General features: G+C 40.2%; 1 protein-coding gene and 1 non-coding gene across 5 annotated transcripts in view; both read right to left on the minus strand.

Annotated features, from left to right (window-relative positions):
* Window positions 1-5,453: 5,453 nt before the first annotated feature.
* TRNAT-CGU (transfer RNA threonine (anticodon CGU)) lies at window positions 5,454-5,525 on the minus strand. The gene has a single exon. It is a non-coding gene; the product is annotated as a tRNA-Thr (tRNA).
* Window positions 5,526-9,679: 4,154 nt separating this feature from the next.
* The window catches only part of MRTFB (myocardin related transcription factor B), a 66,725-nt gene continuing 50,315 nt past the window's right edge, over window positions 9,680-26,089 (minus strand). For 3 of the 4 annotated variants that reach the window (XM_058816374.1, XM_058816375.1, XM_058816377.1), the window contains 7 exons: window positions 25,698-25,854; window positions 22,538-23,560; window positions 21,054-21,209; window positions 18,616-18,774; window positions 18,187-18,324; window positions 16,760-16,820; window positions 9,680-15,093 (listed from right to left, as the gene is read on the minus strand). In XM_058816374.1, coding sequence (XP_058672357.1) covers window positions 14,555-15,093; window positions 16,760-16,820; window positions 18,187-18,324; window positions 18,616-18,774; window positions 21,054-21,209; window positions 22,538-23,560; window positions 25,698-25,854 — 2,233 coding nt within the window. In that variant the 3' untranslated portion in view covers window positions 9,680-14,554. The remainder of the gene's footprint in view (window positions 15,094-16,759; window positions 16,821-18,186; window positions 18,325-18,615; window positions 18,775-21,053; window positions 21,210-22,537; window positions 23,561-25,697; window positions 25,855-26,089) is intronic. The other variant, XM_058816376.1, reaches the window with a different exon arrangement.

Raw genomic sequence — 26,089 nt, forward strand, 5'->3', positions numbered from 1 at the left:
AAAGAGCAGCAGCCGGGAAAAAAAAACTAGAGAAGATTCACTCATTGTTGCCACAAAGACACCTCTCCCCTTCCCACTCCTTCTCCATGCTCATTCCTCCAACAGTGCTACAAAGACGTGCAGTCTGCGCCGGGAGTTGTGAGCCCGAGCCGTGAGCTCCTCAACTCCGCGGGGGCCGTGCCAGGAGACCCGGGGCGCACAGTCCTCTGCGAGGAGGTGTGGTGAGTCCAAGACCGTCCGAAAATTATTTTTTTTCCTAGAAACTACCACCAAATATAGTAACAGGGAAGGGGTATTCCTAGAAATTCGGGAGACGTCAGAAAGGGAAGATTTGTGAAATTCAGCTTCACTTCCTGCAGAGGGCTCCTAGCACAGGGATAAAAAAAAGGCAATAAAGTGCTTTTCATGCTTCTCTGATCAGATAATGGTTAAAAATAAAGAACGGTAAAACACTTAACTCACATTTCTCTGATACAATCTAATAGTTTTATATGGGAAAAATGCTAATCAGTAACCTCCTTTCCTCATTTTCTAATAATATTTATTAGATGTCTATCTCCTGTATTTATTTTCTCCACATCCTCATGTCAGACCTATGCACGCAGCAAATAAAAGGAATGTGCATATGAGTGAAAAATGGGCCAAATGATAACCCACATATCACAGAAAAACGGAGTGTTTGTGTGTTATTTTAAACAGGCTTTGCCGTTTGCATCTTTCATGCTACACTGATGTGAATAATTCATGTCCCCACTGTAGATGTGTGCAATATTGTTACTCGCATGAATCGGAATTTGTAGCTTGGCTTTTATTTAAGGGCTTTAACACCGAGTACTGCTGAGCACTGTCAGTCCCCATGGACCTAATGGTATCTTAGGCTCTTAATTAATTCAGCTCAGCAATTGACAGGATCAGGCCCTGACCGACAAACGCAGACCTGCACGCTGTCAGGAGCCACATTATTCCTCGTGTGTCTCCTACATCTCTGTTTGCTTTGTGCTAGTGTCTAACACCCAATCCTGACTCATATCTTCTTTAAAAACACTATTTCATATGTTTCATAGGAAGCAGAATTGAATGTTTGCAAAGCAGAGACAAATGAAGATGTTATTATAATCTTAATTATATAAAGATGTCAGTGCTTTTGTAATAAAGCATTATTTATCGAGGAATAGCAAAGGTTGCTATAAAAACCACAAAGCCAGCTTTTGGGAGAAGATAATAGATTTCAATGTGTGCAACTCTTGCAGGTTAATTGGATTTTCTTAATGAAATTCCCCTCAGCCACATGAAATCCTTGAGTTTGTTCTTTGAATTTCATTATGACTTGCAGAGTCTTCTCTGCCCCCAAATCAAATGCAATAAAAACACGGGAGTTGGCTTCACTTCAGTGTTTTATGAACACTCACATTTAATCAAAACTTGGTTACAGACACCTTGTCTTTCAGCAGCTTTGAAAGGGAATTAGCTGAGTTTACCTGACACTCCTGAGTGTGCTTTTACTCCTAAGTGTGTTTTAACTGTTATTGCAGTGCTCAGTAAACAATTGCGGCAAAATACAGACCCAGGTTTCACCAACATGCACCCACAGTGTTTCGTTAGCAATAATGCCTGGTTAGAAGTAGATTTACTTTTAAGTAATCTCCTGGAATTCAAAACAGCTCTAGTTAATTGCAAAAAGGCCTTTTTAATCTGGCTGGCTTACTTAACGGCACACTGCTCCACTCTGCCTGTCCCTCTCATTTCCTGAGTGAAAAAGTGAATGGCAGCTTCAAGCTCAGGATCTTTTAATCATTAAAAGAAATGGATGTGCTGTCCTCTGTTGGTCATACTGGTTGTCACAAGTAAAATTGAATTTAAAAGGCAGGGAAGAGGCTGTTAGAGTGACAAAAAAAAAAAAAAAAGAAAAAGAATATGAAACTAAATTAAATTTTCAAATTTTCTTCACCTTCTGCATTCACCAATAACACTATAACACTGCACAGTGTAAGGGATTTTTTTTTAAAATTATGCAATGATAGAAACTGAATTATGGAGAAGACTCATTTCACATGACTGTAGTACAAATTCTGCCCTGGCATTCCCTGGTCCCCTGCTGCTGGGTCACCCTCTGTGCCCGGCGTGTGGGTGCCACAGTGAGCTGCAGGTGCCCTTGGGAGCCAAGGCTGCAGGGGTGCGGTGCTGGCAAGCACGTGGCCACAGAGATTTGGAGTTTAAATTTCATATCCCCTGGTCTGGTCTGGGGACAGGGCTGTGTGTGCCGGTCTGCGCTCAGTGTGTGACCTGTGTGCTCCTCAGTGCTCAGTGTGTGACCTGTGTTCTGGTCAGTGCACAGTGTGTGACCTGTGTGCTGGTCAGTGCTCAGTGTGTGACACATGTGCTCCTCAGTGCTCAGTGTGTGACCTGTGTTCTGGTCAGTGCTCAGTGTGTGACCCGTGTGCTCCTCAGTGCTCAGTGTGTGACCTGTGTTCTGGTCAGTGCACAGTGTGTGACCTGTGTGCTGGTCAGTGCTCAGTGTGTGACCTGTGTGCTCCTCAGTGCTCAGTGTGTGACCTGTGTTCTGGTCAGTGCTCAGTGTGTGACCCGTGTGCCCCTCAGTGCTCAGTGTGTGACACGTGTGCCCCTGAGTGCTGTGTGTGACCCACGTGCCAGTCCGTGCTCAGTGTGTGACACGTGTGCTCCTCAGTGCTCAGTGTGTGACCTGTGTGCTCCTCAGTGCTCAGTGTGTGACACGTGTGCTCCTCAGTGCTCAGTGTGTGACACGTGTGCTCCTCAGTGCTCAGTGTGTGACCTGTGTGCTGGTCAGTGCTCAGTGTGTGACCCGTGTGCTCCTCAGTGCTCAGTGTGTGACACGTGTGCCCCTCAGTGCTCAGTGTGTGACCCATGTGCCCCTCAGTGCTCAGTGTGTGACCCATGTGCCCCTCAGTGCTCAGTGTGTGACCCATGTGCCCCTCAGTACTCAGTGTGTGACACGTGTGCCCCTGAGTGCTGTATGTGACCCGCGTGCCAGTCCGTGCTCAGTGTGTGACACGTGTGCTCGTCAGTGCTCCGTGTGTGACCTGTGTGCTCCTCAGTGCTCAGTGTGTGACCCGTGTGCTGGTCAGTGTGTGACCTGTGTGCTGTGGCCCCTCAGTGCTCAGTGTGACCCGTGTGCCGCTCAGTGTGTGACCCGTGTGCTGTGGTGCCCTGGCAGCCGGGCAGCCCCTCTGGGCACGGTGGCGATGGCAGCCCGGCCTTTGCTGGGCCGTGTGATGCAATTCCCGCTCAGCCTCTGCCTGGGAGCCCTGCTGGGTGGAAATGCCCTCTCTGTGCTCTGCTGCTAATCCTTGCTGGCTGCTCACTTCAACAGTAACATGTAGCATCTGCAGAGGATTGGGGGGATTGTAGCAAGGATGATTAGAGGTGTAGAAAACCTGGCCTAAAAGGAGAGATTTTTAAATTTGGGCATTGTGTCATCTAAAAAGAAGAAAGTTGAAGGCAAATAGCACAAAACTGAAAAAAGATCTAACATCAAGTAAATGAATCCACTGTGGCAGTAGACCCGTGTGATATGTTAATTATTTCTACCTCTTAACTCTTGCTGGAGTTACTGTTTCTGGTCTGCACAAGTTTCTCCTAGGCTTTGAGTGCACAGATAGTTTTCTAATTACAAAATTAATTTCAAGTAGATAACCACAAGACATGTCTTAAAATGTTACTTAGCAACATTGTTATCATGCTAATAGTTCAGCAGTGTTGCTCAACAGAATATAAATTCTGTCTGCAAACTGGAAAACAGGCTGTGTTACCTGATTTCTGTGTCATCTAACACAGACTCACAGGCCTCAAACCATCGTTAAGAGGGTCGGACACAGCCACAGCTCTTGTGCATACCTGGCTTTGCCCTATATTATTTCCAAAAAACAAGCACAAATTTATGAAAGCTTTACTCATCAGTGGCAAGGTGGCTCATCTCCACCCTCCCTGAGAGGGTGACACTGTAGTAAACAGAAAGCAGTATTTATCAGATATGTGTTTTGTCCTTGAGTTTGATTTTTTCATTGAGTTTTCACAACCCTCCTGTGAAAGTAGTTTCAGGGACATGGATGTACCTCACTGTCCTTTGTATTCCTAAGTAAAAATATGTAAGAATATTTACAAAATCCAGTGTAAATAGTTAAGGACATTTATTTCTGTTCATACAACAAATATACAGTTTATACTCCTGACAATAATGGTGCAGAATATGAGAGGAAGATTTGTCAGGTAGAGAATAAAATTGAGTGTGTAGACACAGTGATCAGTAAAATTTCAAATGGTAAGTAAATATCAAACATGAATCAATAAAGATTTCCTTCAATTAATAATTCTTTTCTTATTTACACTGTTAGGATGCATTTATGTGCTGTCAACCCTTAACTGTGTGTTAAGGTTTGGTGGCTGGTCCCATCAGTGTCACTGAGTTGGACCTCCTGGGCACTTGTGGTGCTGCTGGATCAGCTGTGTCCCAAGCACTCAGTGTTTGTTTTCACTGGAGGAGGGGAGCACTGCTGGGCTCCTGTGAGATAACCACTGCACCCTTTCCTTACCCATTTTCAGTGTCACAGGGAGGTTTTTCTATTAGAAAATAGGAAATGTAAAGTACAGACTAATCAGATTGCAAATAATCCTTTTAAGTGGTTAGTGATAGAGATGAAGAAACCTCATGGTTTATCAATCAGAAGAAAGAACCAAATTAATAAATACCTAATTTCATGGTGGTAGGGTGGGGTGAACTAATGAAAGGGACCTGGGGGATTACAGGATGATCTTGATAGCTGCAGCCTCTGGAGAAGGCTCTCTTCAAACAAGAGTTTAAAGGAGCTGGAGGATCTCTTCAAACAAGATCCTGCAGAGGCTCCACTTGTTTCTCCCAGGAATGACTGCGTGATAAGGTAGGCACCAGCACTTGCCTCAATAGTGTTGTGTGGAAAAAGCGTTTGACATAACTTCCACTAGACCTCAGCACTCATCTTGGCCTTTCGCATTTCAAACTATTTTTTGTTTCTTCAGGCTGAGCTGAGGGTCTCTTGAAAGCAGGCTTAGAATCCAAGGAAAAACGAAGGAAAACTGTTGTGCTCCTGCAGATGTGAGAAGGGCGGTCATGCAGCCGCTGAGGGATGGGCAGGAACGACCGAGGTGAAGGCAGAGCTGGCACGACATCCACCACAACAGACCAGAACCTTTTCCTGGGGCCGGAGGAGCCGCTGCCGCCGGTGCGAGAGCCGTGGCTGGGTACCTGCGCTCGGGGGGAGCGGGGACCCGCCCGGGGGCGTAGCGCTACTGCTGCCGAGCGCGCTCCGGCGGCCGCGGCTCTGCGGAGCTGCCATGCCCGGGGCCGGGCGGGTCGCGGGCGCTCCCTGGAGGGTCCCGGGGCCGGGGCTCCGCCTTCCCCTAAAAATGAGATGGGAGCTCCCGCCTGCGCGGACCCGCCAAGGCACGGACGGGGTTCGAACCCGTGATCTTCGGTTTACGAGACCGACGCCTTACCACTTGGCCACCGCGCCTGCGTTAAGAGTTCTTCCTGACGCCTTTCTATCGCTGGCGCCACTCCCGCACGCCTGCCCACGGCCCGCCCTCGCGCGTGCCTGGGCTGCCACCTGCCGGGGGCGCGCGGACCTGAGGCGCTGAGGGCGCGGCGGCGGCTGAGGGGGCGGAACGGGAGGGAGGGACCGACCCGGGCTGCCCCCGCTCCCGGTCTCGTTCTGGCCCTCGCTTTCCCTTCGTCTCCCTCTGGCTCTCGCTCTTGGAGCTACCCGGAGCCTCCCTCCGCCTGTGGAGGCGTTCTGAGGGCAGCGCCCTCTGCAGTGTCCGCCCCGGAGCTGTGAGGGCGCGGTACCCGGGGGCGGCACTCGAGGCCTCACATCGGCCGGCACGGCTTAGAGAGGGGGAAAAAAGCGGGATTAAAGTTTTCCTCTTCCAAGAAGAGAAGCAGGAATTCAAAACGTTGGGATAACTAAATGGTAAATACTGAATTAAACACACTTGCTGCCCAGTAGCTGTTCCCTCAAAAAACTCAGTGTTATGAATTGCAGAAAAGATACTAGATATTTTCTAGACAGGATCTCCTAGATTTTTACAAGTGTGACATGAAAACAAAGGTTTTAGTTTTCATTTAATGTGTTGTGGAGGTCTGTTTAAATTCTCCATGAAACTGTTGCTTGATATCCCAAGCTTTATATTCCTTTTGGTGTGGTTTTGGTTTCCTGTGGAAGAAGCGTGTGAACATATTGCAGAGGTGCCATTGTAAAGGTTTGGATTAGAGCACTGATTTGGTAGTGCTGTAATGCAGGTGCCTTACAAGGCTGATATAGAACCAAAATAACTTCACTTGGAAGAGACCTTCAAAGGTCCTGTAGTTGAACCACCCTGCAGTGAGGAGGGGAATGTTTATGTATCCTTTGAACTGTCATCATGGAAAGTTATGCTTGATGCCTTGAATGTATGAAAATATTTTAGTTCTTTAAAACTTATGATTTGTTAGGTTGTCTGTGATAACTCTAGGCCTGCCTGTATTTAAACAGAGTGATTTGAATGAGCTTGCCCTGCAGTGAAAGGTGTTTAATTTAAATTACCTTACTGGATAGTCAGCCCTTGTAAAGCTGCCCTGAAAGTGACCTGGTTTTTCAGTTCCTATGGGCATAACTGATGGCCTGGCAGTCTGAATGCTTGCTGGAATTTTTCTGCTAGTCTTGTTCATCACATGCCCTCATCTGGACTATGGAAAGCTAGGAAATGAGAACGGCACTGTTGTATTCTGCTTTTGTCTTAGTGTAATCACTGCAGCATTTCAAAGTGTGATGGTGTGTAGGAGTGGAAGCTGCCTCCCTCAACTCTCACACCTGTGAGTTTATGAACAGGTGACCTCAGAGAGCCACTTATCTCCCCTGGCTGAAGGAGTTACTCTTAGTATTAAGCTGGCAGCAGAAAGGAGTTGTTTTAACCATTCATGTTTGACTGATGATATACCATTTCTGGCCTACTTGCTTATTACAAAATATGCTCTTTTATGTGCCATACTTGCCAGTTGTAACTTGTCATCACACTTCCTGTGCAGCTCATATCTGTGTTTATTAATGGGTTTTGATCCTTATGAGCTGAGAGGTAATTTTGTGGTGAGTGGAAGGAATATTTGAATTGTTGGTGGAATTCATGTGGGTTTTATGTCTTCAAATACACTACATTGTAATAAATGTATTTGCTTGGCATTGGGAAAAGTATTTAATGGTAAATCAACTTCTATTGATCAAGTTCTTCCATAACTGTATGGGGAGATGGAAACTTCAATTTGAATTCATATAGATCTTCTAACTAGATTAAGAGGAAATGCTTATTAAAGTTTAAAAAATTTGTCTACTCTCTGGGCCTAACTTCCTTAGTGTGCCTCGAGAAAGTGTTTCTATCTAAACAAAGTGTTGTTTAATGGTGAGCTGATTTGTCACAATAGCTTTTATAATTAAAAAGGTTAACTTGATTTAAAAAAAATTGTAATTGCCCTTTCAGTGTCTGGATACTTTTGTTTGGAAGTGTCTTTCATGCTGGCCCTTACCCTTGGTAGAGCTGGGTGTTAAAGCCTTTCCTCCATGCTGAATCCTCCTTGTGCATTAAGGGCTGTTCTCCTCTGACACAAGCTTCTTTTAAACACAACGTGGTTTTTCAAAAGGGAAGTGTTAGAGGGCTCTATTGCTGATTTGGTGTCTGTTTCCATGTGCAAAACAAGGCCTTTCAACACATTCCCTGACTCTTCTGAGATACACTCAGGGGAACAATCCTATTTATGTAGATGTGGTGCAATTGAGTTTTATAAAGACTTGCTATGGGATGCTGAGGAGCTGTTGCAGCTACTTGAGCTTTGTCTTAGCTGTATGAAGAATGTTTCTGTTCACTATTTTACTTTCTAATCCACAGCACTTGTCTTGGAAGGAGCTCAAGAATGATGCAGTAGATGGCAGAATGGCCCTGCAGTCCTTTTTCTGCACAGAAGACTGGAGACTCACAGGTAATATTTTTACAAGAAGTGAAGTATTTATCTTAGAGTTTCTCATTTCATTTATGGATGAACACTTGAAGAAAAAACCCCAGGCCCTGGCTGTTGGCTCTCAGCAGCTCTAATTTGTTACTTTGATTTTGCATTAAGAATGTCTTGGTAAAGTTGCACTATACTTTGAGGTGTGGGGAAATCCATGTGACTTCTTTGCCATCAAAGAAACATCTCCTACTTGAGACACTCCAAATACTCTAAGGAATATGTTCCTCTAGCAACATCTGTACAATAAACAAGAAACCAATAGGCAGGAGTAAATGGCATTGAATGTGCAACAGAGTCAAGACAAATGTGCTGATGGCCATCTGTAGAACATGTTTGAATAAACTGAGTTTTAACTGAAAATCAAGGTTTAGCCTGTGGAAGAGGTTCACTCAGCATAATCTCAAGTTTTATCAAGCCTTGTTTTGTGTTTACATCAAATAGTAATATGAACACAACTTGTGAAAGAAGGTTATGTGTTTATATTTTGTCACTGTAAAACAATCAAGCCCCCAGACTGTCAGCTGGCACCAAACAAGTGCTTTATCTCTGTTATACTCCAGCTGTAATTTCTTTAATGCACAAATACATGGTCAAAAAGTGCTGCACTTGTTTTGCAGTATTTGTGTTTGGTGTGTGATATCAAAGGTAAGTTTGTGGCCCATACAGCCCACAAGCTTTTAAAATGGTTAAAGTTCAAAGAGAAAAGGTATTATATGAAATTTACAGTGTTTATTAGTAGGTTTTAATTTTTTCAGTTTTACTGACTTAATTACTGCTTACTACTTTATGGAGTTTTTAATATTTGGCCAAGTATCAAAATTTCTGATGTTATCAGTGTAGAACAGACTTTAATGAGGAAAGGGTGGGTGATTAGTACAGGACTGCCTTCCCAAGGGGAAGTGTAACACTAAATATTTAAATGAAACAGCTTCATCTTTAAAAGAAGCTTGTGCAAACAGCTCATAGCTCATACTCCTGAAAAAATGCATTCAGGTGTTCCAGAAGCTGAGCAGAATGCAAATCAAAAATACAAAATCTCACAACCCAACACATCTTGAAAACCTTGGAAGGATTTGGGAAAATCATGTATTAAAGTTTATTCCAAGAGGTTTGTAGTGAGAGGACAAGGGGGAACAGATTCAAACTGAAAGAGAGTAGGTTTGGATTGGGTATGAGGAGGAAATTCTTTACTGTGAGGGTGCTGACATACTGCAGTGGTCACCCAGAGCAGCTGGGGCTGCCCCATCCCTGGCAGTGCCCAAGGCCAGGCTGGGCAGGGCTTGGAGCAGCCTGGGACAGTGGGAGGTGTCCCAGCCCAGGGCAGGGAATGAGATGAACTTTAAGGTCCATTGCAACCCAGGCCATTCTATGAGTAAATGATGCTATATTAAAAATTGCTGAAAAAAAAATGGAAATCCAAACCTAAACTTCAAGGGTTCAGGAACTCTCTGTTCTTACAGATTTTGGCTCTGATTTTAAAGACAAACCATAATTATGTTGGAGTTTGTCGAAGTGCAGATTCATTCTTACTCCTTTTTGTGAGAAAGGTAGTTAGAACATAGGCCAAATGTATCAGACCCATAAAATTCAGAATGATATTTTCATTTTAAGTAGTAACCATGGACAAATGAACACAATTTTCCTTTTTTATTTTGAGACACTTAGCAAAAATGCTGAAATATCAAACATTTCCTCAGTAGCTACAATATTGCCACTATGTACAAAATATTTGATAAATGTAGTACACATATAAAAATACAGTATGCATTACATATATACAGTACAATGTGCAAAACATATGGCATTCAAACATATGGAATTGATTTTAGGGGTGCAAACAGCAAATACAAAGGCATCATGGTTCTAGAAAGGCAATACATAAACTGACGCCCTGATTGCCATAATTTGCATTTAGTAAAGTAGTGCTTAAATGAAGAGGGCCCCAGAGACAGGTGTTTATCTGCTTCTTTTCACAAAATGAGATGCTAAGACAATTATGACTATGAAAATAAGAAGAGAAACACCTACTCGGGTTAGCGTTATTTCTACTGCAAGCAGTACTGTGAAGAAAATCCTATCAGGAAAAAAAGCCTGTGCTATTAGTTACTACAAATTCCTCAAACAACAAAAACAAATCTGTACTGTTAAACATCAAAAACAGCTTTGAAAATATCTACATCCTTAATTTTAAAAAAGTACGGATAACACTTTTGGGGACTTAATTTCCTATGTTTTAAAATACAAAGTGCCTCCTTTGGCAATATAAATGGCAATGCTTTGGTTCCTATTTAAATTTTTATATTATTATAATTTACTTTAGGCTGTCTTTTGAATATCTGAGCTGTATAATTTTATAAAAATAGTATGATTATATAGTTATTAACCATTCCCTGCTTTCTTTTTGAGAATTTGCTCTCATAGCTAGAATGGCTTTTTTTGGCTAGATTTCTACAAATACATTTATGAACTTTTAACTTAAAAACACTTTCTATTCAGTATTGGACACTACAGAATGATGTAGGTGTCTCTTTTTTGCACTTTATTCCTAGCAAACTGGTATCAAAGGAATATTTGAGATTATTTCAGGTTTTTATGGATGCTCTTTATTGGCCATGTATATACTATGTGTAACTCAGTTCCACAGATCTCACATAAAACACCTCCCAGGGTATGGTCTAGAAGTCACTGAAAGGTGACTTCACAGACCACAATACAAAGAGTTTCAACAGAACATTTATTAGAGATAAGTGGAAGATTTTTTTCCAGTTTTAATAGAGTTTGCTTTAAGTTTACAATACACTTAAGATGCCATCCAAATAATAACTGTTTACATCGGTGAACTTTCCTGTGTTTTGATTACATAATGCCCTTCCAGTTCAATGTATCCTGTAATTGCAGTTTCTCTGCCTTGAAAATAGTTCAGCAGCTTGTACTTGTCTTCTGATTACAGTGCCTACACTTCTACACTTTTGAGGCACCTGAATGCTTGAGATTATGTAACAGAAAAAGTTTAATATTGACACTTCTCTTTGGATCACCATCTTCTCTGAACATGACTCTTGTTGGTGAATTTAGAAATACCTGGGAAATAAATGTCAGTATTAAGTAGTGATCATTTCTAAAAGCTGTCGCCTCAGCTTTCTGAAGTTCTAATTCTGCAGGTCTGCAAGCCCATGTTGCTGGATTACACTTTAAATTTCTGTAGAGAACAACTGCCAAAAATTAATTTTATTGTCAGAGAGAGTATGACAGTGCTTTTTAAACTATTTCTAAGGTTAAACAAAATTTTGCCTGTAAACTTCCTTGCTGTAACTTGATGCTGAAGGGCACTACAAGTGTGCAGCAAATTCCATTTCTCTACTGAACACAGGATGTGACTCCTCCTGAGTAACACCAGCCTAGGGAAACATTGTCTGAGCTCTCTCTGTCTAGATGTGTAAACAACCAACTTTTGATTTTCATACTGATTAAAAGGTATTCTTAATTACTTTGAAGAACCCACTAACACCACATTTGATAGGATGCATTCTGTTAGTATACTGCAGCCATTAAATGGCAAATTTAGTGCCAGTGCATTCCTTTGCAACTGTTCTCTTAATGAGAAAGATTCAGTTCTGTGCAGTCAAACTGCACAGGCACAATTAAATTTCTAAGATGTATTTGTGCTACAAAAATTTTCATGTAAAACATGCACACACAAAAGTCTAAGCAAAACCTATTTCTGCCATAAACAGGCATATACAACTATGGCAAACAGATCACATTTCAGAACAAAGTCTAAAGCAAACCATTTTATATAAGGTTTAATACACAATTCTGAAATGTACAGAAAAGTAATCACACATTCCCTACACTAGAATATTTGTACTTCAGAAACTAAAATGATCCCTTAATTTTTATTTTTTTTCAAATAGACGTTCAGAGCAGAAAGCTATACCGTACTGATAACAAGACATCCCAACTGTTTGGGTTTATTTCTGCACAAAGATTCCTATGGATTAATTAACATTCTACACTGCCAATAAGGGTAATTTTGTAGCAAGATGACTTTGCCAGTTTCAAGCTGTATTTACATGCACATCCAAAACGACAGTACAGTTGCTCTAGGTTAATTTGTCCTCTAAAAATTAATTTACTTGCCTCTCATTTAATCAGGAGGCAGGGTCAAAAAGGGATAACTCTAACCACACATATATTGTATGATGTCTGGTGTATCACACATAATAAACTGACAGTACTGCAGAACACTATATTTCATTCAGAGTTGTTCCTATCAGACCAAGAGTCCTTAATTCTTATTCTCGTAACAGCCGAGGGCACTTCATATCTCAGAGTGTCAGCTCCCAATATTGGATGATGAACAGGAATGCAAAAAGTTGAATGTGAAGTGTTCACTGTTACTGAAAAGTCCTATACCATCAAAACTTAAGGCAGACAGTCCCCATGTAATATTGTACTCAAGTATTGTAGGCACAGCAAGAAGGAATAAGGAATTCTGTCTTTCAACTGTGTGTAGTGAAAATCTCCAAAGATTGTTTCTTGTATTACTTTCATATTACAGTAATTCTTGGCCAGTAAAACCAGTGAAGGTACAAAATGATTTAAAGTGCTGTAATTGATATGATGCAAACATATGGTATCAGTTCAAACCCTGAATCACTGATGAAATCCATTATTTTATCTGAAGCCAATGGAACTCTGCCATATCAGTGAACCAGACTGCGTTATATCTGGAGATGCAAATTTTCAGTTAATTCCGTAACATTTTCTGACAAAAGTATTTGTTTGATGTTAACATGATTGTGTTGTGTTTTAATTTTTGAAAAATGTGGTGAAGGTTGCTAAGTGGCTAACAGCTACTTACTGTTTTCAGTATTTCTTTGATACATAGCATTATTCTAAGAAGTAGGCAAAAGCTTTGGGGCATTTTTTCATTCAATCCTACAAAACTTTATTTTTGAAACTTGTTGGTGAGGAAATAACCATGCAATGAGATCAGTTTTCAGACTAGAAAATATGCAATATTTCTGTATTTCAGGAAACAGGGAGTGTTTCCTTTTATCTTAATTTAGGAATTCCCTAATAGGAAATTCCAATTTTGTGTTTGATTATAAGCCTCCATCATCTATGGCAACATTTAACAACTATTACCTGAGAGACAACCATAGAATGTCAAAGTATATTAGTTCTACTTGATTTTTTTGTTTTTCTTACTCCTTTCAAAATAGACTCTGAAAACAACAACTATGGGCTTTAAAACAACAAAAAAATATTCATGTGCTGTGCTGTGAGGTAAGAGCTTAATTTTTGCTATTCTCTGTTTCAGATATGCAATATGCCTTCTTATCACAAACAGTACATTCTGATCCTGGTGTTTAGGATTTGCACTGAGCAGCTTCTCTGTTGGTTTCCCTGATGTTATGTAGTGGCAGACAAAGCTGTTCAACAGACAAAGTGTTCACTGAGAAATTATGGTTGTCCTGTCAGCACTGTCCCCTGCAACTTGATCTCATCCTACAAACATCTTTTATTGAGGGCATTGGGACTATTATGCATAGATGCTTGCAGGATTGTAGTATACAACTATTAATTAAACTTTTCTACTTCCTCAAACTTTTCTAGTATATTGAGATACTGGATTCAATGATCTAACAAATATCCTCAAACACAAAGCAAAATAGGATATTTACTTCCATTATAATAATCTCTTGTTTGAAGACCACTGTGTTCCCCTCTGTTCACAAAAATAAGCTATATAAAGTTAAAAGAGTATACAAATAACTGTCTGATATACACATTAAAACCTAGCTATTAAATCCAGAGCATTGCTATAGAAAATTCAGTGTTCTCAATATTACCTGGCATTAGCTACAGTGGATTTCTTGCAGTTACACTTAATATCCCTTTGGATGCAGGTAAATTCCTCCCTCATGATTAAAGAATGGGGGAAGTGTTTTAAAATCCACAAAAGCAAAATATAAAAACAATTTGAACAAATTAAGAGACTAGAGATATGAAATTTCACTGAACCAGCCAGTGCTTCTATTTGCCTTTGCCCTCACAATTAGTTCTGAACCTGGCTCAGGCTTTCCACAGGAACAATGAAGTGCAGTGATACCTCCCCTCCCCCAGCCATTTGCTCACTGGGTCAATACAGAGAACTCAGTTTAGTCATGTTGTGTTGCTCATTTAAGCATTACAAAGTCAGAGATGTAACTTCTCTCTTAAATATTTGTGATACATTTACCTTGGGGTACTTTTAATCACAAAGTACAATCATCCTTTCTTGACTTGTGAAATACAGCTTCCAGAGGGCCCTGATCTGCATTACTGATAGGTGCATAAAGTGATTCGCTGTTGTAAACTTGAAAATCAATAAGGAATTAGCTTCAAGCATTTGTTCTTCCCAACATTACTGTCTTAGTTTATGTTAACTGCAATCAGAATGGTTTAATAATGGACCTCTGTGTAGAGAGACTTGCAGGTTGTGTTCTCATTGGCTATAGCTTAATCCCAGTGCAACTGTAGATCTTGTGGATCTAGAAAGTCAGTGGAAAACACGCTCGGGGCAGCAGAACTGAGAGGGGTGAGTCCAGATGAGGAGCTGGGCATTGGAATGTCCAGCCATTCCATATTGTCCAAATTTGTATCGGGAAGGTCAAGAGACAGACAAGAATTATTAGTAGTAAACTGTGGGTCAGATGTTTCCATGGGTGAATGAGAGTGATCTAAAATGCTGGAGTGATTAAGCAGATCATTCTGGAGGTCTTCAATTAAAGAAAATGACTCTCTGTCCTCATTACTGCTTGTCAGTTGAGGAATTTCATTACCTGATGGTAAAGTTCCATCCAAGAGGGCTTCAAGTTGGTTTTCCAAACTGATAGACAAACTGGTTGTTGGTTCTAAGGACACAGGAGGAGGGGCCATTTGGATCTGCGGAGGTGGACGGGATACCACTGTGTTCACTGGCATTGTAGTGATGTTGGCTGTTACTGGTCTCATTTTAGATATGGGAGATGGTTCTTCTTTTATTGGAAGGGAAATCTCTGCAATAAAAAAAGCCCACTATTGAATTCAAACAGATAACGATATAATAGCCCCCTACAGAGAAATTCCAGCCCATTTTGGGATGCATCCATAGTGAATTAAGTGCAGTAACAGTCACTGTGCTGCTCCACTCACATTCACATACATCAGACTCTGGCATGGCCTCCATGAACCACAGAGTATTTTAAACAAGTCCCAAAGTTCTGCTTTCAGTGATAGCTCAGCAAATTAGCATGAATATTGATCAAAAAAGGAATTTATCTCTAGATGTTACCTTAACCTCCTTCATGTTTATAGTTCTTCTCATTAACTGGAATAATTATGGAACTAACACATTTCCTTGTATAGAACCAATTTTCAGTTTCATCCCTGTTTAGTACTGTCCACGTTGGTTAATTAAGAGCCCATGAGATGAAATGATGTGATTAAGAAGCATTTATTCTCAATTCTAGAATCTAAAACTACACTTCTGTCAAGAAGTTCCATATAAGACAGTGGCAGTAACAATAAGGGGAAATAAAGCCTAAATTCCAATTTATTCTTAGGCATGAATGAAGCCCAAAAACAAGACAGACAAATATGCAAATAAATCCTCTAGCACAAGTGATGTTCCTAGCAGAAAAAATATACCTGACAATATATTTTGTGCTGGTTTTCCAAGCAAAAACCCACAGCCTTCTCACTCTCCTGAAGTACCTTAGTAAATGAAACATTTTTCAGTGCAGAGCTTACTTACATTAATTGCAACAGCCCTGAATGCTTTTTTACTTTGTTTTTTTCATAAAGATGATCATTAATTTAGCTTGAGTTGTTGAATACTCAAGTTACTTTTCTCAGTCTACTCATATTTTCTGCAGGTGACCTTGCAATTTGCATTGAAAAAGAAAAAAAATACTCTGATATTTAGAATATGGCTGAAGTGTTCCAGTAGCCCAGAACCAGTCCCTCTGCCCTGGCATTCCCTCCTGTCAGGATCCTTACATGACAGCAGTTATAATCCATTCCCTTAACTGAATCACTTGGCACAACATCTCCCACTACTGTAATGGCTTCTTGGGCTCCTAAGCCTAATTATGGCTGAAAGCCTCTTCCTTTTACTGCTGAGCTACTCTGTTTATTACTTTAGTTTTATCAGTGCCTTGCTGATAGCTCCCTTATTTTAACTGACATAAAATTGTTATTCATTAATGTCTCCATGTAGTTCACGCACACTTTTCCCAGTAACGTATCTTTGATGTTTATAGTTGATAACACAGGGTTATATTTAATGAAATTTTACTATCAACATACTTGAACTCTTATCTTACTCTATTCTTTGTATAATTTCAATAAACATGTTATGGACTTGCTCAACCTTTCCGATTTTGATAAAGTACGTATGTGCTAACCTAAAGTGTTATTTTAATCATTTGAATGCTGTAGAGATTATTGTACAGGTCTGCCTGAGCTAATTTGCAACCATGAAGTTCCACAGCAGGTTGACTGTATGTGTTTTGGTAAATGTTTTTTTTAATAAGGAACCAAGCAAACTTTCAAAAATTTAGTTTCATTCAGGCTCGCTAGATTCTAACTCCTGTTCCTAAAAGAATTCTCATTTGATGATAGCAGTGAGTTTTTATGATCAGGTTTTAAATCTTTCCATCACACAGCTGTCAATAAGCTTACCTCCACTCTTGATGAGAATATCAAAAAGATCATCCATCTGCTGACTGTGTGCACTGGAAATCTGTAGTGCAGGAGAACAGGGTTATTCTCTTTCATGTGGGATTTTTTCCTATGCTTATTTTTCCTAGTTTTCATCAACAGTATGTAAGTACTAACCTATAATAAAGACTAAAATCCTTAATAGGAAATTGTCTAGCTAGAAAACAGATACTTTGGAGAGACATTTGCAATCTCTGTAGTTGGTTTCAGTACAAAGCAATAGGGAAAAAGCATGACAAAGACTTCATGAAGGCAACCTAGGAGAGAGGTGCAGGAAGCCAGGGATCAGGAGAGTTACTAACCCCATTTTGTACCAGGATGGTAACAACTGCAGCACTTTGGGCTTGCAAACCCTGCTCTGCTGTCTCTCAGAGATAGCCTGTAAATGTCAGTCATGTAAGATGCATTTTATTAGGTGTCTTTGGGATTTCTTCCCAATTTGTAGATTTATATTCTTTTATTTTTTAAGGGGGAGGGGGTAAGCTTTCAGGAACTGCTCATCTTTAACAGCCATCCCCTAAATAACTGAACCTTAAGCAAAAGGTAAGAAAACCCCCCACAAACCCACTCATTCAAAAAGTCTAGAAAAAGTGGAGACTTTCATGAAGGTCTGAAGAAGTGTTTTAAACCATTGCTTGTACTCCAGGGATGGAAGTGATTTGTCATCAGGAGATCCACTGGGGAGTCCCTGGCTGACTGGTAGTGACAGAGTGACCTAAGACAACCTCTGTGCCCTCCCTGTGGCGATGTCCCACATGTGCCAAGGACACAGGAAAGGGCATTAGGCACCCACTGCTGTGCCTCAGATCTGCCACCACAAAAACCCAACCAACACAAGGGGCTACAAGGTTTTATCTTTTGGAATTCTTTTTTGCATTCTGAAACACACAACATTAGGAATACTCATTATTACTCATACTGGCAGAGCACTACACAGGACTGTTCACCAAGATCACTCAGTACAGACTCTTTTCCAGCAAGCACCTATGCTCGTGTTTGCCTGTGTGTATAAACACATTCACACACATTCTCCTCACGTTTACTCACTTTGGAAAATACAAAACTATTTCCTCTCTTAAGTGTGAGGTTTGGGTATCCCACATTCTCAAAACAAGTCATCTGAAGGCTAGTTACTGTTAGTACCAGCAGCATTATCCCAACTAGATGTATCACACACTGGGAACTGTAAGACTTATTTACATATATGCTGCTTTAATAATAGAATAATGAAACAGGAGTCCTGTAGTTAAACACAGTTATGAAACTAGTGACAGGGTATGTTAGAAAATCTTGACACCAAACAAAAAAAATCAAAACCTAAACCAAGCAATGGTTTTGGTAATTACAGAGAAAAGCTTTGTTTTTAAGAGCCTGAAGAAGGCAAGTACCTCACGCTGCGATGGCTGAATACTGCGGGTCTGTTTTATGGCCTCTTCGTAACGAGGAGGATCTTTTGTCTTGGACACTGTGTTGTTGAAGAGGGGCTGCTGAACAATGTAAGGCTGGGCTTGAGATGGAGACCCAGGCTGCATGAAATAACAAAATAATGACTAAATAATGTGATTTAGTGAATTGAGGATGTATGAAGCTCTACAGATTATTCTATTTTGTCACATCAGTCCCCTTATTAATGTAATCAGAGGATAAAATAAAATAAGTTTATTTCTCCCTCTAACACATATGCACATATCAGCATTATTTTAATCTACAAAACATTCTTCCTTGAGTGAACTGCCATATGTAAACAATCACATGTTATATAAGAATAATAATAATGTAAACATGAACTTTATGGAAGATTGTTAGGATATCCTTACCTTGTTGGGAGCAGCAGGTCCATTCTGCACAGAAGGGACCTGATTACCACCAGGGTGAATGTTAGAGTTTGATGTTTTATTAATAAAAGATTGTGAAGGTGTTGAAACTGGTGCAGTCTGATAGGAAAATACTGCATTTGATGTGGCAGGTGGAAAAACCTGAAAACAATTAACAGATCAGTCTCAGATTGTGGGTTTTTTATTTTTAAAGAAAGGTAACATTGGATATATTACATTAATGAAATGGACCTTTGTTTTAAAAATACTTGCTTGCTTAAATTCCCTATTAACTGAATGTTATTTATACTGATTTTTCCTTTAAGTGGAATAATTTTTAAATTCAGAACAGTTAGCTTCTGAAAGAAACTTTGTGCTCTGACATACTTTCTTTCATCACTCATTACTAAAAACATTTTCCTGCAATTTTCCAGGAAGCATGAGGAAAGTGTATGGAACAGTTCAATAGAATATCCATGATTTCCCCATCTAGTGGACAGTCAATAACATGAGCTTATTTCTGGCCCGACACAAACTGTACACAATTTGCCCTCTCCTGCCAGTTTTAAGGCAGAATGGTTTGTCTGTCATATAATTCTAATTTTTTTTGGAAAGTAACTACAGGTATCTATGAGGATTGAGGGAAAAGCAAAAGATAAAACTGATGAACATGGGTATCAACTATAAGTTTGGTTACTGGTATATGAAACCTTTTATTTCTTCAACTGGTAGTCCACATACTCATTGCAAATGATTTCCAGCAGAATCCTGTTTCTCATACTTTTGAGTTAAAGGGAGATAAAGAGAAGCTATGAATGCATCAGCATGTAAGGCTGTTGTAAATTCAGCATCACTCCCAAATACCTTTCTAACAAAGGTGACAAATCTTAGGTCATGGATGTAGATCTAATGCTGCATGCATGAGGGGTGTCCTGATCTGTTGTATCTCATCAATATTTTTCATTTTGATGTTAAAACCAATGCAACAGCAGGCTGCAAACTCTGCTGGGAACTGTGGTCTTCATGACAACTGATCTGAATAGTGGGGAGGACTGGAGAAAATGTCCTACAGACATTTCAAGGAACTTGGAGGCAGCAATGGCAGCAAGCTGCCAGTCTCTGTTACAAGTACATGCCTCAGGATGACTGGAAAATTTCTCTATAGGACCTGTTACATTAACATGCTAAGATTAGCCCCTCACCAAAGTCCAGAAAACTTGCATTAAATCTGCTTTTTGGATGTATGTCAGTTTTGACTCCTGGAGGATAACCTCAATGTCCATGAAATGACATAGATTGAACAAGCAGTGTGAAGAGTACTGATGCTCTTTCAGCTGTGTCCCCCTTTATTACCCAGCTCTCTGGAGAATGGCAATGCACAATTGTACATCCTCTAAGTTAAGTTCTTATCTGCAACAAGAGCCCAAGCACAGGCAGATAAGGTTACTCAGGGACAATCCCCAAATCACAGCAGAACATGGGGTTCATGATGCACTTTTGTAAACTGAAATAAGAACTTTGAAGGCTGAGATGTAACAGTTACATAATATACTGTAAAAATGACCCTCTTCATCTTGGAATTTGAGCTGTTTCTCAATTATCTGTCCCTAGGGGCAGGCTGAAAATCCTTGCTGTCCACTGATAAGGATGCAATAAAGGTCCAAAACTAATGTCCACATTCCTAATAACAGGGGTCAGTCTAGAAGAGGCTCAGAGGAGGAGAAAGCCTTTCTTTTGTGATGAATGGTGCTGATGGGTTGGTATCAGTTCCCATATGAACATGACTGGAGGGGCAGTCACAACTGTACATCCAGTGCTGAGAACATGTGTTGGAATGGGACATTACAGAGCTGATTGTTTTTGGTAGAAGGAAGAGAAGGATCTCTCTGAACCATCCCCTGCATTCCTTAGGAAGAGGTATGGTAGGGTTTGGACTCATGGAATTACCATCCTCAGGATCTGAGTCCATAGCTTTCTTCATAAGGAGGGATGAAATCAACAAGGAAAGTCAGAACACCAGAATTAACTTCTATAAAAGAATAAATCTTTGAAGTCCTAAGTAAAAGCTTTCTCTTAAGAACTGCCTATGAGAATCTCCTATTTAGAGCCAGTGCAAATAAGAGAAACTGACTGGAATATACCTGGCACGCACCACTTGTGCCAAATGTGAGGAAGGATGGAGCAGGAGTCATGGCCTAAGTGTACCATTAAGATAAAAAGTCTTTAGACTATGTATATATCTGCAACTGAAAAATAAAGTCCTACACAGACTAAAATTTGGGAAAAGAAGGAGTTACAAGCCCATTGTATCACACAGAAAAATATGGTACAGATGTTAGGTGACTTGATCATTTGTATATAACACAAAAAAGATTCCCAAAGCACTGCCTAGAACTAGATCATACAACTATTTATCTTCATGTTTATTGCTATCCACAAACCTTTCTGACTTGTTGGCTCTGACCAAGTGCGTGCTGCGTGATGGTATTTTGTTTTGATTGTGGAGCATGCATCTGAGGTGCTGTCTGCACCAGGCCAGAGGAAGAAATAGGAGCAGGTATTTGTGATGGGGTCTGTATTCCAGCTTGTGATTGAGCCTAAAGGATGAAGATAAAATATTTGAATTATTTGTATCTTAGACTAAGTTACATAATCTATTGCACACCTTATGCAGAATAGCAGTAACATGTATTCTGGGAGGGATGAGTGGGAACTGTACAGGAAACCAAACTGTTACTGTGTTTGGTACTGGGGAGTTCCCAGCTAAAAGGTGATGTTTATTTTGCCAACAGAGTTTAAGACAAAGACAAACTGGAGAGAGCCCAGCGGAAATGCTAAAAATAACAGGGCACAGAGAGAGCAGATATCAGTCAGAAAGGACTGTAAGAACTGGCTTGAGGTTCTTAAAAGGTTGCTTTTAAGACCATGGTAATTTTTCATGGCCAGTGAAAGGCAAGAAGTATGTCCAACTCATTAAAAACAATTTTAAGTGATAGTGGAAAACTTTCTGGAGTATAAATGAAGTAAAATACCAGGACAAGCTGCTTAAGGTTGTGACAGAATTCTAGTAGGATTTTAGAACAATTCATGTGGAGATCTGGGTGTATGGCTCCTAGGAAGAGTTCTTGCACTGCAGACTGTGGCCCATTCTCACCAGAATTTTCCACCCCTCATAAAGGTTGGTGGATGTGCTGCTGCACAGGCTTGCAGCAAGCCTGGGCCCACAGCATGCACAACAGCCAGGGACTCACTGCAGCTGGAAGAATACTTAGCTGCCATGATGGGTGACAGGGGATGTTCCAACAGTGCCAGTGGGAAATGCATTACTGCTTAATTCTACCATTCCTAGTTCAGACCAACAGGTTACACTGATTCAGCTTGGTCAGATTACTCCTGTACATCTGTATTTATAGCCTGTCGTGGTTTATGCTGTATTTATTCACTACCCATAATCAGCCTAGAAATAATATTTGCACAACCATGGTTTCTTTTTCTAAGTCCACAGGAGAGTTGTACAATCTGGCATTCACATTTTTAAATATATTGAAGCATCACCACATAATAGGTAGTTCACATATGTTTTGCAAACAGGGCTATCTCAAAGTACTGAGATTGTAGCTATCTATTACAATTTGCAGTTAACAAAATGATGGTATATGCTACCTTAAATCAAATTGTGCATGGGGGCAGTACATGGTAAGGCAATTGCTTATCAGGAAAGAGTAGGAACAAAGTTGCAAAGAAATAAGTATTAGAAGCAGGTATTACAAGATCAACTCAAGCTTTTGTACTGTTTCCCTTAAGCAGAAACAGGCTAAGCCTGAGTTTTAAATTAATCTTACAAGCAGCACATTTACCTATTTACACTAAGTTATGAAATACTGCCATGCAGGTTACATGATAAAAAAAATAGAAACACCCTTACCTGCAACTTGATATTTCCAACTGGTAACTGCACTGCAGTAGCAGCATTGGGTCCCTGGATGGACAGTGGGAGGAGCAGCTGGGCAGTTCCTTGGGTAGTTAATAAAGCTTGAGGCTGGGCAACAACTGCAGTTTGTGGCTGCCTCTGTGGACTAACATAAAACTGAGAAATGGCATTGTGAGGTTCAGCTTTGGCCACAGGTATCTCCTGCTTGATAACAACTGCCTTTTTGGCAACTGGATTGTGGCCAGCGGTGTACACGGGCTGTCCTAAGGAATGGCTGGCCACAGGGACAGACTGACTGGTACTTGAGCAGTCAGCAGGGGCACTTTCATCTTTGACAGCACCACTGAACTGCTTCTGTTCCAAAGCAGCTGAGTTACCAAAAGTCTGAGACTGTTGCTGTTGTCCCCTTTTTTCAACCTCAAGCTGCATTTTCAATACTTCCACAAGTTTTTGCTCTTGTTCCAGTTTTCTTTTGAGCTCTTCAATTTGTTTTTCTTTTTCTTGAAGCTTGCGGTCCTTTTCTGCTACATCAAACTCCATGGTTGAGATGCTGCCACTGCTGCGATTCTGATTATCCTCGTTTGTACTTGCCCTCAGGGGTGAAGTACTCAGGAACTGGGATGGTGACATCATGGTCATTTCTGGGAAAGTGTCTGCCATACTCGTGTCATCTGTGCTTAGACTGGACTGTTCAGAGGGAGAGGGAGATATAGGCAGGGGAGAGCTGACGTTTTCAGTATTTACTGCTTTGCTGCCAGGTGCAGTAGGTGTTTTTTCCGGAGGGAAGCTGGATATTGTAGTAGCCACTGGTTTATTTACTGCTGCAACAGGAAATGCCACAGTCACTTCCCCAGTGTTACCTGTGGCCCCACTAGAAGTCGTCACTGTCACAGAGGTACTTGTAGCAACCCCATTGTTGTTAAGATCTTGATAGGTTTTCAGACGCTCAATAAGGTCTGTTTTTGTTCCAGACACTGGTAATCCCCTCAGTTTCAACTCCATTTTAAGCTCTGCTACCTGAAATAAAATAAAATAAAACACTATAATAAAAAAGGAAAATATTAAAACTTACTGATAGGCATTCTTATTACATCTTAATAATGAAAATTATTTTCATTCCCATATTTGCTAGTTATTAAATTTCTGGGTTCTGACAGCATGCATTATCTATGAACACACTGCCATGACCACCTACTTACTTTAGTATTTAAGTGGCCAAAATCTTAGCAGTGTTCAGCTGTACAGTGAATAGTAGCAAACTGATGATGTTTTTTCATAAATATTCAACATGGAAAAATGCACCTACAGCTCCAGTTCTGAGCTAAAAACCTCTGTAGCAAAGCAGCAGACAATGGCAGCAGTGCAGATAAAAGCAGTGAGCAGCAGCACGCTGAGCCCCTTCGTTACACCATCAGGACAGACAGATCTGTTTCTGAGAAACTTTATCAGGTCAGCTGATGATTTAATAGACTCATCAAACACAAAAGGCTCTCTTGCTAATTAGTAACCAAACAGTCACCCTATGTGCCATCTGTGTTTCCTTTACAAAAACAGTTTAAGCAGTCAAAATTGCTTTCTGACAGAAAAATGTTCTCAGTTTTTTCCAATAAGCTTACAGACAAAGTAAAGTGCAAATATGTTGAATGTAAATTGATTCTATATTTCAAAATATCAGTTAAAGAAAAGTAGTCACAAAGAATGACTTCTGTTTATCATAAACATGCACCACATATTAGAGCTGCATATTAGAGCTACCTCTAATAGAACAAAAGGTAGTGACCTCAGTAGTATTTCAGTACTCAGCCGGCCTAGAATTTAAGTTGGAGGTATTTTTGATTTGGAAATGATGAGAAGATCACAGCAATATATTTTACATCTCTAAAACCCACAGCAATTTTATGTTAAATAACTCCCTAGCCAATAACCATCAGCTGTTTCCCCCAGTCTGGTACCCTCTGCACTTGAGAGTGTGTTCTAATTTTTCTCTTTTTTTCTCAACAATTCATTTCTGAACTCAGAACTGATTTAGCTGATTCAAAGGTAAAACCAACACCAACAGGTCTGCAAGGAAGGCTTATGTGAGTGTTACCACATGAGCAGGAATACCAATAAATTGTGCCAAGAAATAGATAAGTGAACAGCTTTAATCACTGCAAAGCACAATTCCATTAACTTTAGTATTAACTTTAAAATCTTCACAAGTTTTTAGTTAAAAATTTAAGGACTGGAAAACTGATTTCAAATGTTTTTGTTTGAATTGCATTTGATTTATTTCATATTAAAAGATTGGCTTTAACTTAGGATAATATATTACCACATTGAGAATCCAATCTTCAGAAATTTCTTCATTTTATCCCTTCAAATCTAAAAGAATCCTCCCTCCCACCCCTCACAAACGTTGGTAAAGGCAGAGAGAAAGGAATTAATTGCCCACTAGATGTCCCTATGCTGCTGCTGAAGTTTGGCACATTCCTACAGCTGCTGAATCCTAAACCCCCACAAGCTGCTTCAGATTTGTCTTTATTCCTTCTCATTTATTTCAGAAGGAACAAGATCCTATGCAATGCCCTCACAGTGCAAGCTGAACAGTCTAAACAGTTATAACTTAAATAAATTTTGGAATTTAGCATTCATTTTCATATGTGGTGTTGAACTCTGGTAAGATCTTTTCTGTTCTCTCTTTATAAATAGTCTTATTTCTGTTTCTATTTATAGCAGTGACCTCTCAGAGTATTAGGGCATCTTTTCATTTATATTGCTTAACTAAACCTCTTCACTGATACACTGAAATTGTCAGGAGGAAATTACTGCTCCTGTGTTTAAATCTGCCTGAGATGAAAAACTTCACATGAAGTGAACCTCACATCTTACCCAAGGTGTCATAGTGAGGGACCATTATAATGTGTCTGAAATTCCTCCTCTTCTAATTCTTTGGGAAAGAAATGTCAGTTCTGGAACATAGGCATATGAGGAATCAAACATTTCAGTCCAGGAGAGTTGTGTGTGAAAACTTAGACACTCTTATTCTAACCAGTTAGGAGGAAAGGACAGTTTTCATTGGTACAAATTGCCAGGCATATTCTCAACAGTAACAGTTCACAAGTTATGAATTACAGGAATGCACAGGACTGGACAAATCCCTCTTATCTTTTACCTTCAAGTCATCCAAGCTTGAAGGTAGAGGACCTGGTTTCCTGCTAGGAACATTACTGGTCTGTCTTGGTGAGCTGGCAGCTGATGTTGGTGTACTGTTGTTGTTCAGAGTATTCAGTGGTGAATTCCCATTATTGCTCTGTTTGTCATTCAGTGGCCTTCAAGTAATAGAAAAAAAAGGGACAAGAAAGTCAATGCTAAATATATTATGTTTTCAATCAAGAGGCTGTGATTCTGAATCTCATGTCTGTGAAACTAATGAACAAATTAACTTTTTTTACAAATCTATGCTTAACCTAACACATTACTGTTAAGTATTTTCAGTAAAACAAAACAAACAGGAAAACAGAGAGTAGTATGTTGCTATTTTGGTTTGGTTTTGCAGTTAAGCAT

Source organism: Ammospiza caudacuta, chromosome 17, assembly GCF_027887145.1.
Source record: "Ammospiza caudacuta isolate bAmmCau1 chromosome 17, bAmmCau1.pri, whole genome shotgun sequence".
Taxonomy (NCBI): Eukaryota; Metazoa; Chordata; class Aves; order Passeriformes; family Passerellidae; genus Ammospiza; species Ammospiza caudacuta.